Source organism: Pangasianodon hypophthalmus, chromosome 13, assembly GCF_027358585.1.
Source record: "Pangasianodon hypophthalmus isolate fPanHyp1 chromosome 13, fPanHyp1.pri, whole genome shotgun sequence".
Classification (NCBI taxonomy): Eukaryota; Metazoa; Chordata; class Actinopteri; order Siluriformes; family Pangasiidae; genus Pangasianodon; species Pangasianodon hypophthalmus.
In genome coordinates, this window is record NC_069722.1 from 12920180 (window position 1) to 12933485 (window position 13306).

At 40.7% G+C, this 13306-nt stretch overlaps 1 protein-coding gene across 1 annotated transcript in view; it reads left to right on the plus strand.

Moving 5' to 3' along the window:
• Nucleotides 1-13306, plus strand: part of smurf2 (SMAD specific E3 ubiquitin protein ligase 2) — a 47478-nt gene that overhangs the window by 24052 nt on the left and 10120 nt on the right. Inside the window, exons 4-12 of the mRNA XM_026916421.3 lie at nt 1332-1465; nt 3306-3371; nt 4688-4772; nt 4919-5002; nt 6280-6482; nt 8114-8198; nt 8970-9128; nt 9647-9691; nt 13048-13246. Of these exons, the coding sequence (XP_026772222.1) occupies nt 1332-1465; nt 3306-3371; nt 4688-4772; nt 4919-5002; nt 6280-6482; nt 8114-8198; nt 8970-9128; nt 9647-9691; nt 13048-13246 (1060 nt within the window). The remainder of the gene's footprint in view (nt 1-1331; nt 1466-3305; nt 3372-4687; nt 4773-4918; nt 5003-6279; nt 6483-8113; nt 8199-8969; nt 9129-9646; nt 9692-13047; nt 13247-13306) is intronic.

Below are 13306 nucleotides of genomic sequence, written 5' to 3' on the forward strand. Positions count from 1 at the left end.
GGAGTACAATTTGCAATGAGTGTGCATTCTAATGAGTCATATCGGTGTGGTTCGTGTGCACGAGTAGGTACTGGAAGGAAAGGAATGCCAGCTCAATTCTGCTGGTCAACTCTTCTACATTTTCTCTCCAGTGTGAGATACTGTTGAAAAGAATATAACATCTGATCCGAGGTGAAGCTGGACATAGGTAGAAGGGTGTTCATATGCTCTTCTGGGACTAGCTGAGTTTCTTCATTAATGTCAGTGTTCTTTCTTCCTCAGTGTCTTTTTGCTCTGTAACTGGGGGAAGCAGGTGGACTCTGTGTTCCCGGGGTGCAGCTGGCCCTCTCATTGAGGATCTTTGGCTCAGTGAAAGTCATGCCGTTCATGCCAAACACTCGTGGGCTTCTCTCTAGCCTCAGTACACCAACCGATGCTCAGCTCGGCTCTCACTGCCCAACACCTGCTCACTGCAGCTGAACTCAGATCAGCATGTAAAGAACTGCACTCATGCTGGCTGTCTGCTTACTGTAAACACCTGCTTGTGATCACCTATTCGTTTCAGGGCCTTTCTTTAGCTTGCCGATTCATTTCGTAAACAGTAAGACCATTAAAAATTTGTGTTGGTGGAGGAAAAACACTACTTAGGATTTATCTGGAAAAATGGCTTTGCAAACTGGTAATAATTCTCCAGGTTTCTCATGACTCATGCGCAGTAAAATGACCATTCAGGCAGGTTATCAGTTCTTTTTACATGTCGGTCAGGTTTTGGCATGGATTCTGTTCATGGTTCTTTTACAAGCTGTTGTAATGTCTGGAAATAAGCATAGTTTGGCATGCACAAGCATTCCACATAATTTGGATCACTCCTGAGCTCAGACCTTTATTAAATCCTCTGGTGCTGGAAAAGTGATAAATGTTTGTTTCTAGAGAAGCAGCGTTTTGTTTGGGCTTCCTTGGCCCCTTGTATGGCCTGCCTGACTTCGTCTAAATGTCTAGCCGTGCTATCTATCTCCCCTTAGTTTAGTCTCATTTCATCCTCCTGTTGTTCTCCCTCCTCTTTCTTTCTCTCTCCCTTGCCTAACAGAGGATTCTTTCACTTTGGCAGCCTCTTACAAACCTATGACATTTCAGACATGCTTGGAAGACTTGCAGACAAGGGCTTGTGAGCTTCGAGTGTCTGGTTAAACAGAATATCTAGGGTTTATTAACTGAGCGAGTGTAATACAAAAAGAGATCTATTCTTATGGTTCATAAATCCTGCAGGGTAAATCAAACATTTAATACTCCAGTACTAAGAATGTAAATTGCTTAGCAAGTTTAATTTAGTGCCATGTTGTGTCTCTGTACAGATACATCGGGAAGTTGGACTCCATCACTATTAGCGTGTGGAACCATAAGAAAATCCACAAAAAGCAGGGCGCTGGCTTTCTGGGCTGTGTACGACTCCTCTCCAACTCCATCAACCGCCTCAAAGACACAGGCTGTAAGTATGTGTGCGTGCGTGTGTATGTGTTCCTATGTGAAATTTTTTTTAGAGGACTAGAACTAGTTGCTGTGTGTGTATGAGTGCGTGTCTAGATGACCTCAGCTCTCAGAAAGTGTTTACTGAGAATAATATGCATGTTGGAGCCCAGAAGACTATTATCAATGTCTGGATGTAAATGGCACTGTCTGTGCCTGGGTCCGCTTCTGTTCCTCCTGATTTTGAAATTGGAGGTCACATTCCTGTTGCGTCGCAATCCAGACTGCAACAAAAACAGGGCTGTTTTCTGTCGTCTAGCCTAATGCCCAGCATCACGGCCGTGGTCGCGGTGACTCCATGGATTGCTGTGTGCAGGAGCAGGCTGTTTAGGGTGCCAGAGTCACACAGTTCAGTCTGGAGAGAATTTTAAAACAACCCGTTTCCTAGAAAACCCTCAGGCTCATTTCCTGAAGAACTACAGGAAACCACAGGCCTCTCCCGCAGCTGGGAGGGATTCCTCTCTCTGCCCTGCATTTCCTGCTGTCTGTCTGCTTTTCTTTCTTTTGTCTGTTTCTCTTTGTTTCTCTCAGTGCTTCTTCTGTCTTTTTTTTCTTCTTTACACCTCTCTTTGTTGTTCATCTATTTATTTCTCTCTGAGCTTTCTTATAGCTTCGTTATTTCTTAGTTTATGATATATTATTATGTAAGGGATAAAACGCAGTAGGACATGCAGTTATAATCTGCATAAATAATCAATGACAAAGCTGTGTGATATGATCTGCTGTGAAGTAGAGTTGATTTTCCTATAACAGCACTCCCAGTCATGTTTTATTCCTTGCATTCTATCTTAAGAAATAATGAAGCTAAAGCAGTGATTGGAATTTCTTATATATTAAAGAAGGTGGGGCACGTTTTATCCACTTACGGTTACATTTAATGTCCCCGAAGAAAGTTAGATCCTGTTATCACTTACATTATAACAGCTATAAACAGTCGGTCTTTCACCAGACTCTTTTTCTCTATGTCTTAAGGTTACTAAGACAAAAAAAATTGCACCTTGTCACGATAGCGATAAAGCACAAAGTGCAAAAGGTCCTCTGTCCTGAAGACTTTCCCACGACAGACAACTTCAAGGAGCAGTTTCACCTAACTGATACGGATTTTTTCCCATTAATGTTAAACAAACCGTCTCCTAACAGAACTCGACATTTCTATTTTTCTTTTTTTATTTGGTTATTGTTAGACTTGTATAATGTACTGTATATTGCAATGTTTTATATGTCTCGTCCTGTCTTTCAATTAGTATTAATTAGGATGTTCTTTGTTGTGGTTTTGTTGATTGTTCTTCTATTTGCAGCCATACGCCTAATTTGAACCACCCGTTTAGTCTAGTCATACATCTTGACTGTGTGTGTGTGTGTGTGTGTGTGTCCTACTTGTTATTCCTGTCCTTCTCTTCCCGTCCTGCAGCACAGAAACAGAGAGATCTAGCATCTCTCCTTCTAGAGACTACAAAGAATAAAGCAGGCTTTGTGTACAAGCGTGCACACACACACACACACACACATGCGCGCACACACGCACACACAGCTCTCCAGGCTGTCAGACTGGATGAGAGTCAAGGGAAATACCACACAGGTAGAAGTGAGGCACACACTCTAGTTGATTCATGTTTTACTGTGATAAAGCTTCAGTCTTATTATTTTACTTGATTCATTTTAGTTTTCTAGCATCTGCTAAAAGCTGGGCCACAACTGAATGTTTAATAGGTGAGCTGCGTTTATGTTGTTGCTGCTTCAGTCAAAATAAATCACCATGATTTTTGTTTCTCTCTCTCTCTCTCTCCCTCCTTGACTCTCAGATCAGAGATTGGATCTAAACAAGCTGGGACCCAATGACAGTGACACAGTGAGGGGTCAGATAGTAGGTATGTATCTTTTATGTTTCTTTAATCTCTTTCTTACTATGACTGGTCCACTTCTTAGATTTTTATTATTTAAAGTGTAGCAAATATAACTGCTGGCACACGCTACATATGATGCATGATTAGCTTTGAGAAAATGGGTGAATAGTTTTATCCTCGCATCTTTTTGCTCCTTTTTGGAAGAAACCAATTTTGCACAGCATTCCTGTCTTCCCACTCAAATATGTCTTCCTGTGACTCAGCTCAAAGCCTCAGAGCCTCTCTGTAATGACAGTTCACCCAGCACATTCACTTGAATCATGATGAGGCACACACCTGACTAGCAGGCTAGTGCAGTCATATATATGATAGTCGTGTATATATATATATATATATATATATATGAATTATAGAGCTATAGATGGATTTTATTTAACAATAGTTTCCAGATTTTGGACGATAACACATTTACATGGAAACCTGATTTAGATACAAGTACTCTATTTATTTTTTTTAACAAATATTTCAGTTAAACATGTTCAGTGGACCTAAACAGCTAATGTTCTTATGTATTTAGCTATCACTATGTCATGCGCATCTAAATATTTGTAACTATATCATCATTAATGCAACACTCAATGCTGAAGGCATACACCAAAAGCCTAGTAGTATGTATGTATTTTTTTTTTTTTTTTTTTTTGAGACTTAAACATGAGTATGGATAAACAGACCCAAGGCTGCAATGTTTTTTGAAGATGTCTAATATTCAATATTCTGTCTCATTTATACCTGTTAACCCCCAAAGGTATGAATAATTTTTTTTGGAAATGTGTCAATATTGAAATAAATTTTGAACTGTAAGAGACACAGCAACAAGTTCTGTTTCTTTAGTTTAAGTGAGAAATCGGTCTCTGTCTAATAAACTGTTTACATGACCCAGAGTGCAGTCATGAGTTTGACACCCAGCTTTATGAGCAAGCCTTTCGTCAGCGCACACACTCTTTTCTGTAGCATGTGGCGCTGCAAATCCTCCCCATTATGTCAACTTTGCTAGTGCTCTTTAATTAGAGGAGTAAAGCCTATCTGTAAAGTAGACTTTAAGTGTTAGCCTCACGTTCTTGATATGTCGGCCTCATCCGTGTCCCTCAGCTGACAGTCCCAGTTCATATAAAAAAAGCCCTCATAAAAGACCTCTCCCAAGGCAGAATGGGCCACCCAGGCTTTCATGTGGTGTGTCTTATATACCCTTAACCTAAAATGTAAAGCCCTTATTCATGTAAAATGCCAAAATGAGTATTTTGGATTCTGTATGTGACATTTTCCTGTCTGTATGCGTGCAGTGAGTCTTCAATCCAGAGACAGGATTGGCACCGGTGGGCCTGTGGTGGACTGTAGCCGTCTATTTGACAATGATCTACCTGATGGGTAAGTTACTGTATCTGAGTGCATTTATGCCTAGCCTTAGCCCATTGCTGTGTTTTCACTGCACATAGATATTCTGTTTGTAATACCAGGCTCCTAATAACTTGTGTGTTTGTGTGTGTGTGTGTGTTTGCGTGTGTATGGTGCAGCTGGGAGGAGAGGAGAACCGCGTCTGGTCGGATTCAGTACCTGAACCACATCACACGCAGCACGCAGTGGGAGAGACCAACCAGGTGAGTGACTGGACATGGGCCTGTGAGGTGAAGTGGTTTAATGAGACCCCACCTCCTTCTTTAATAACTCAATTAATAACTTAATAATAATGCTTAGTTAATTAATAACATTACTTTTAATTTGCAGGGTTAGAAAAGACATAAGAATTCTGTCCAACTATCATATAATTTACAATCTTAAAACTAGGTTTAATATAGTATTTGCCAGTGCTAGGTTATATTCTGTAGCAGCATCCTGGATCTCTCACCCGCAGATATCTGGACGTCGCTGTGCAACAGTAAATATTAAACGCATCTGACAGTCAGCTCTGTCACTGTAGTAGTTCTTTCTGCCACACTAATCATATCACAGGTTATCACTTTTCTAAATTTATATCTTTTAATCAGATATTCTGCTGTTGCTTTCCATCCAATTAATTTCTAGCTAGTGTATTAGCTAGCTAGCTATTAAAAATATTAAGCAGCCTGCCTACTCACTCACACAAACTATACCTTGTTACACGCATAGTGTGTGAGTCAGGTGTCATTGAAGCATCAGACACAATATTGTCAAGGAAATTGGGCAAAACTGCAACAGCATGTTTTCAATTTCAAAAAACAAGTGCAGCCTTTTTGACTTTTCCCTGTAGTGCTTTTCAGGACACAGATCAGGCCTAGTCTTTAAGTGAAATCCTATGCCTTTACTTGAAAAGTTAAACCAGTCCTAGGAGAAAGAATTTGCTTTATGAAAGCCTGAAAGCTAAAATGAGATGTTATTTAGCAATAGTGGAGACTCTAGATTAAAGCAGAGGAAGGCAGATTTGATTCAGATTGCCTGTTTTTAAAATGCACTCCTACCCAGCTGGATCACTTCTAAGACCACTGCAGCATTTTGAATATGGCAGTGATGAAAGACTCTTCAGTGATCCTTTGTATACACCAAATATGTCTGGTCTACAGTACAGTCTGAGCATTTAAACCTTTGAATATAGGGCCAAGTTGAAGGTGTTTTTAAGTGGGGCGATGCATTTTGTGGTATTTTATGTGATGTGTGATTTTATGCTTGTTTCTTCCAGCATTATTTAATATAATTTCCTTGCCCTTTTCATATTTTTTTTCTTCTTCTTCTTCTTTTTTTTTTTTTTTTTTTTTTACTGACCACAATTCTGAAAGTATTTCGGACCACTGAACACTTTGACTTACCAGTTTGTCTGTGTCTTTCTCTTTCTCTATCTGTGTCTCTCATTGTCTGTCTGTCTGTCTGTCTGTCTCTCTCTCTCTCTCTCTCTCTCTCTCAGGCCGGCGTCGGAGTACTCTAGTCCTGGTCGTCCCCTTAGTTGTTTGGTCGATGAGAACACACCCATCATGACGCCCAATGGGGCAGCGGGTGCTCAGGCAGGCGAGCTGCGAGTGCAGGAGCGGCGTGTGCGCTCACAGAGACACAGAAATTACATGAGCCGAACTCACCTGCACACACCGCCGGACCTCCCTGAGGGCTATGGTCAGCTCACAAGACATGCACATGCACTCAGACAAATGTGATGTATCAGAGGGTTAGTGAGGATAGTTTGTTGTTCACGTAGACTTAGGAGAATGTTGGTTATAGCTTCTGCTTGCCAGAGGAATGAAATGGCAGATGTAGTGTACATACAGGTGCCATATGGTGCAGTATGCTTTGAGCTGCTCGGGAAGTCAGCATTACTGAGGGAGTTAGAGATGTAGAGAGAACCATGTGACAAAAAGAGGACATTCTGTGCGCGCTTGAGTTTGTGCGTGCGCGCTTAAATCCTGTGGATATGTCCACAGAGACAGAACAGGGTGTGGATTAAGTACATGCAGTTGTGTGTGTGTGTGTGTGTGTGTGTGTGTAAGAGAGTAATAAGGGTGCTGCGTCACAAAAGGAGGATCTCCGACCCACGAAAATCTGTCACTAATTATGAACGTATTCACTAATGTCGAACACATACAAGGAAAAAAGAGGGCTTTTTTTTATCTCCATTCACATACACGCAAACTCTACTCTTTTATCAAAGCAATCAAAAGCAAATGGTTTGCTATCCCATATACTTGTGTGCTCCAGCCTAACCATAATGCAAGCATGCTTAACATAACTGATGTATTTATATTTTCCCATTTATATTTTATTTTTTGAAGTCCAAAACACCAGATTATTTAGGGACTCTTAAATGTCTATCCATTAAGTAGAAGGAAGTCTTTTCTTTCTTCTAACCAAAAACAAAAGTGCCTGGAGTCCACTAGATACTATTGGAACTTTAACTGGACCTTTTTGCAAAGAAGGTTGGTTATACAGAAAAGAACTGCTGTTAAGTATGAAGTGGGTTACATGGCATTATGGACTCCATAAAGTATCAGGAGATTTTAAATGACAGTCTGGATGCCTCTGCCAAGAAATTACAACTGGGTTGTATGGTTGGATTTACTAGCAGCACAGTGATCCAAAACATACCTCTGAATCTACACACAAATGGTTCAATGACCACATAATCAAGCGTTTGATATGGCCATGCTAGTACCCTGACTGAAACCCCACTGAAAACCTGTGGGGTGAGATCAAAACGGGAGCTAGGATCCTGGAAGACCTGGAGAAATTGTGAGGAGTGGTCTCTGTATTCTCCAATCTCATCAAGCATTAGAAGAGAAGACTTTTTATGTAGGAAAAAGGAGGTTGCACACTGCAGAGGTGCCAATAATTGTGTTAAACATGGTTTTTGATAAGGATTTTTATTTCCTAAGAATGAATATCATTAATTAAAGGTTAGATTTTTATCATATTTTCAGTGTGAGATAATTAACCACAGTGGCATGTTTTCATAATCTTTTTTAGCCATCTTTATCAAGGGTGGCAATAATTTTAGAGCTGACGTCATGATCCTTAAAAACAGATTCTGCATGTATTAATAATGTTATGGAAATAAAAGTAGAACATGAAAATAAAAAGTTATGAACATTTGAATATTTTTCAGGTAGTGAGATATATCCTGTCAGACAGTGATGTCTATCAGGATACATCTAGCTAGTGATACAAGCTTATACTTTTTTTAAATCTCATTCATACTCATGACTAATCACCCATAACTAATCCTGCATGCTTTCTCCCCGTTTGGTCCACAGAACAGCGGACCACGCAGCAGGGTCAGGTGTACTTCCTGCACACTCAGACAGGTGTCAGCACGTGGCATGACCCCAGAGTGCCGAGGTAATCCCTCACCTCATACACACTCTTACTGTTAACATGGACTCTTGTCTTATATACATCCTGATGCCACTTCTTTCAAACACTTCACATGGATTTAATGTAGCAGTGACTTCCAGTGCATTCTCAGTAAAAATAAATAATTATTGAGCCACTTCCATCATTCAGAGCTATATTAGACATGTACATAAATATACAGCGTATAAGCTATTGTGTTGCCACTGGTGGTTCAATAAAATTATCACAGAATGTTGTCCTTTTCTGTTTGTTAGCACTATAGCACTACCATGTTCAGTGTCATTGCTGACTTGTGTGTGTTTGGGCAAGGAGGAGACTGGAAAGATGTACAGTCTTCCAGTAATGCCTTGAAAATTGCAAACTGTAATTTAGCCTTAAAAGCTCACTCACAGGATGAGGCCATCAGCACAGGATTTGGAGAGCCAGCACAGACGCATGGTTTTCACCCTGTGCACTTAATACGTTATTACCATCTGCTGTGAGGACATTCAACATTAGTCAGAGAGAGGGCGGGAGGGGGACGACGACATTGTAATAGATTACATGGAGGGGGGAGGAAAAAGACAGCTTGCATAATCTGTCCCAAAACATATGGAATTTGGCATTGAGATGTCTTCATCCTTTTGTCTGACTGGCATGTCTTCAGAAGTGTCAGTCCTGATGTATATTCACCGTCTCTATTTTACTTGCAGTGATTCTTTATTTTGCATTCATTTTTGCTTTGCTTGTTCTCTTTGTCTTCTCATGTCTCTGTAGGGATCTTAGTAATGTGAATTGTGAGGAGCTGGGGCCTCTGCCTCCAGGATGGGAGATTCGGAACACAGCCACGGGCCGCGTCTACTTTGTTGACCACAACAACAGAACGACGCAGTTCACAGACCCGCGGCTCTCTGCCAACCTGCACCTTGTCCTCAAGTGAGTACTGTTCATGTCTTGAAAACTGTCAGTATTCTAACAGAGCTTATACGTATGGTGGCTGTTCCACATTATGTAAGTGTAATAATAAACACACGTGCAAACATGTTGTTGATTAACAAAGAAAGCGTATAATTGCAGATAAGGCAAAGCTTTCTTCCACAACATTTGGCGTAACTATAAGTGGATAAAAAGTATGCCGTGTCATTCTTTAATAATTAAAAAATTGTAATCGTTGGCAAATTGCTGTGGTAAAAGAGGAATTAAACATTTTGGGAAGCGCCGTCATTGGAAAATGATCAATTTCAGGGTGGCAACTCCCTGTCGTTGATTATTTTCCTATAACAGCACGCTCTGTTGTGTTTTTCTTCTAAATTAGTGCACAGTAATGACATTCCACTTGATTCCAGATAAATAATAAAAAGTAGAATTTGCAGAGTATCTGTCTATAGTTAAATCAGACTCATGGCACATCTGGATTAGATATTAATGCTGCATTTATCGTTCTACACTTTCAGTCCCAGTCCTAATGGTTCACGAGGCACTGGTGAGGCTCTGAACAGGTAAGACAACCTTCCACAATAATTTGTTTTTTAAAAATACCTTTTGGAATGGTTAATTGATTAAGGTGTGTGTCAGTATCAGGCACATAAAAATAAAATGAAAAAGGCGGGAAAACAGCTGTGATGCACAGATGTGGAATGGATTGGTCATTAAGTTTCCACAATATTTTCCCTCTCTCTGAAAGCTCCTTTCCTGAAATCTGTGTGTGTGTGTGTGTGTGTGTGTGTGTGTGTGTGTGCGCGCTTATGTTACGTGTGTGCACATGCGTGTCCGAAGAATGCAGTGATGAAGAGATCAGGTTTCCTTTTTCCTGTTCTGACAAATCAAAGAACCCCCTTTCCTCCAAGTTAAGAGAGAGTATTGTCTTAATACCATACTACATACTGACAAGAACTCTGTAGTTCTTGCACTTTTGAAATCAACAGAATAACATACATGACAAGTAACATGCCTGATTAATTGGCATGTTAACTTTCAGCTTTTATAAATATCATTAGCAGCTTTTTGAAATAATGAGTTGAGATTTACTACATTAAAAGCAGCTATAGTAAAGCACTGTACTCTGAACGTGTTGTAATGGTGGCGGCCCCCAACCGTTTAAGTGTCTTCTAATCATCTAGAAAGTTTTGTACTGCACGATTGCGTAACTGTCTACACAAACTCCATTTTGTGATCTGAGGTAGGAGAAGGAAAGACATGAGATGTTGCCATTTGAGTCCCTGACCATGCTGGCTATCTAAAAGCTCTCCAGCTGGACATTCCAAGTGGTGGACATGCTCTGCTAAAAACATTAGAGGAATCTCACTCAGTGGGTGCACACTTCCCTCACAAAAGCGCTTGTATAAAAGTGTTTTTCCAGAGGACAGTGCTGTACCGTGCAGTATGACAAAACAAATCCGTAATCCTACATTTTGTTGTTATTTGAGTGACAAATACCATATCTAAGAATGCATCCTGAATTTGGTTAGCGCTCTTATCAGGGTGCAGAGAGTACCATGTAGGGATATATGGGTGGAACTGGAAATAGTGTAGACTATTGATTGGTCCAGTGCAGTCTGAACAGAGTCATGACTCAGGTTTCTACCAGACCATATGGCACAGCAGTCTTCAGTAATAGTATCTGATAACATTTTCATTGATTACAATGGAAAAAATAGAACAATAATTTTGGCCAATTGTATCTGCATAAATTTCAGACCTTGAAGCTGCTCCATTGTTCCTGCTGTTGTTAGGGTTTATAATAAAGTTTCATAGGAAATTGTCTCAAAAATACTTTCAGGGGTGATGTTCTGTGAGGAATAGTCTCAGGTGTTCCACAAGAATAAAAATTTGTATTTGTAACCTTGCCGTACTGTACAGCACTGTCCGGGGCTTAGCTATGCTCCTTTCAGTCTGATTCAGTACGCACATTTAATGAAATGCATCAATAACCCTATCTGGACAAGATTGAATTTACATGGGGTCCGGGGGTAATTTCCTGTTGTACAGGTGCCACTCTGTGATTTTCGTCTGGATTGGCCATTTCTGTGCTTTTCTACGATCTCCTCTGAGAAAATGACAGGCCGAATTACCTACTGTTTTTTTTTTTTTTTTTTTTTTTTTTTTACACCAATTCAGCGGTCATCTCATAATTGTAGTCCCCTCCAGAAACACGTCTGTGATTTTCCATGGAAGAAAAAACTTTTGACTGCTGCTACTTGCTCTAGTGTCGCAGTGCACACATCATTGACCCTCCCCCAGATATTTAACACTTCCCAAATCGTGAAATGAAAACTGGATGCTTTAGAAGAGACACTCAACCATATACTTGGTCTGGGCAGTAAAACCTGGACATTAGATATTTAAGGAACTCGCCAAGCAACGCAGACGTCCAGGTTGATAGAAAATACAACCCACTAGACACTCGCTCCTCCTGTGGTAATTTTGTTGCTGTCCAGATGCAAGAGTTTTATCATTGAGGAGACATGTAAAGAATTTATCACAGATGCCCCCCTTGATAAATTAATCCAATCCAAATAGAGCTAATGTGACCCATGTCTCTTAACTTGCGTATGACTTTTTTGGAGACACGGTCCTAATGTGTAGCATAGTTGTGAGTTGTTTAAGATGTCTGGTACAAGAATGCACTAATCATGCAATATATAGAATGAGCTATGAGCTGGTTAGTAACTGCTAAGTGGATTTGATCTTCTGCCCCTAACGAAATTTAGGCGTCTCTCTGCAGGAGAGCCCCGTGTTCCTCCAGTTTCACCCTTCCTTTCATTGGGGCACCATCCACCTCTTTCTCTCAGTCTTCCACTAACCCTGATTCCCTCATGTGTCCTTTCACACTAGCATTTCCTGTTTCACTCTGTCCTTCTGTCTAAGCTCATCCTTCCATGTGCTGCTCCTTCTTTTGCTATTTCTCCTTTCCTTTCACTCCATTTTCCTCTGCTTTCTTCCTTTTACATCGCCTGTCCTGCCCCCTCCTCTCCCTAATGTGGTGTGTAGTCTGTATCTAAAGGGTGTGTGCATGGCAGCTCAGCTCTCTGCTCAGCTGGGCGATGCTCTGCAGACACCACAGAGCAGCAGGCAGCCAGAGAGACAGAGACCACACTGCATTCCACCACACACACGCACACACGCTTACCCATATCCTACAGAGGCAAATGCAGACACACGACTGCTGAATGACTTTTTTTTCCTTTGTTTTACAGTAATAAGGTACAAAAAAACAGAACCAGTTCACTGAAGGGCTGTAAGCTTAATCATATTTTTCAGCTGACAGGAAACATTGTCAGAATACTCAGAACTGGTTTTAGGTAGGTTAGACCAATGATGCATTGAAATGGAACTTTTGACCTGTAAGGCAAATAGAAGCTACACCCACAATTCAATTTTTGAGAATACTGTTGCTAGGAAACTAGTAAATATGGATGGAGAGCATAATCTAGCTAATGACTGATGCTAATGATTTAGCCATATATCACTTAGCTGGTAAGTCTCTTGTCTGAGCAATAAAAAGTATGCTTTAATTGTCAGACCAGTTGAGGATCATTTTTTAGTCTCAGCTTAGAAACTAATGTGGTGATGTCACAGTAAAAAGAATAGCTGCTGTTCACACTGTGTATATGGCGGTACCTTTATTAGTGGGGGAAGTGATCTCCAGTTGTGCAATTTCAGTGTGAATCCCTGACTCACTCACTTACTCTGTGTGTAATCTATTTTCAATCACTGCCTTGAAAGATTCAGATTTAATATTATTAATTATATATATGTTTGTGTGTATGTTGTATTAAGTAATACCTTTACCTAAAAATCGGTATTAACCAGGAACTTGTGCCTCTGTGTGGTGTGTGTGTGTTTGTGTGTGCAGTCGTGTGGGTCAGCTGAAAGAGCAGGCCCAGTCGGTGCTGTCTCCCGGAAATCTGCCCGATGATGCCGAGTGTCTCACCGTGCCCAAATACAAGAGAGACCTGGTGCAGAAGCTGAAGATCCTCCGGCAAGAGCTCTCTCAGCAGCAGCCCCAGGCAGGGCACTGCCGCATCGAGGTGTCCCGCGAGGAGATCTTTGAGGTAGGACACCTCAAAACCACACAAACAAATAAAAACCAAATTTCCATCTGCATTTAATGA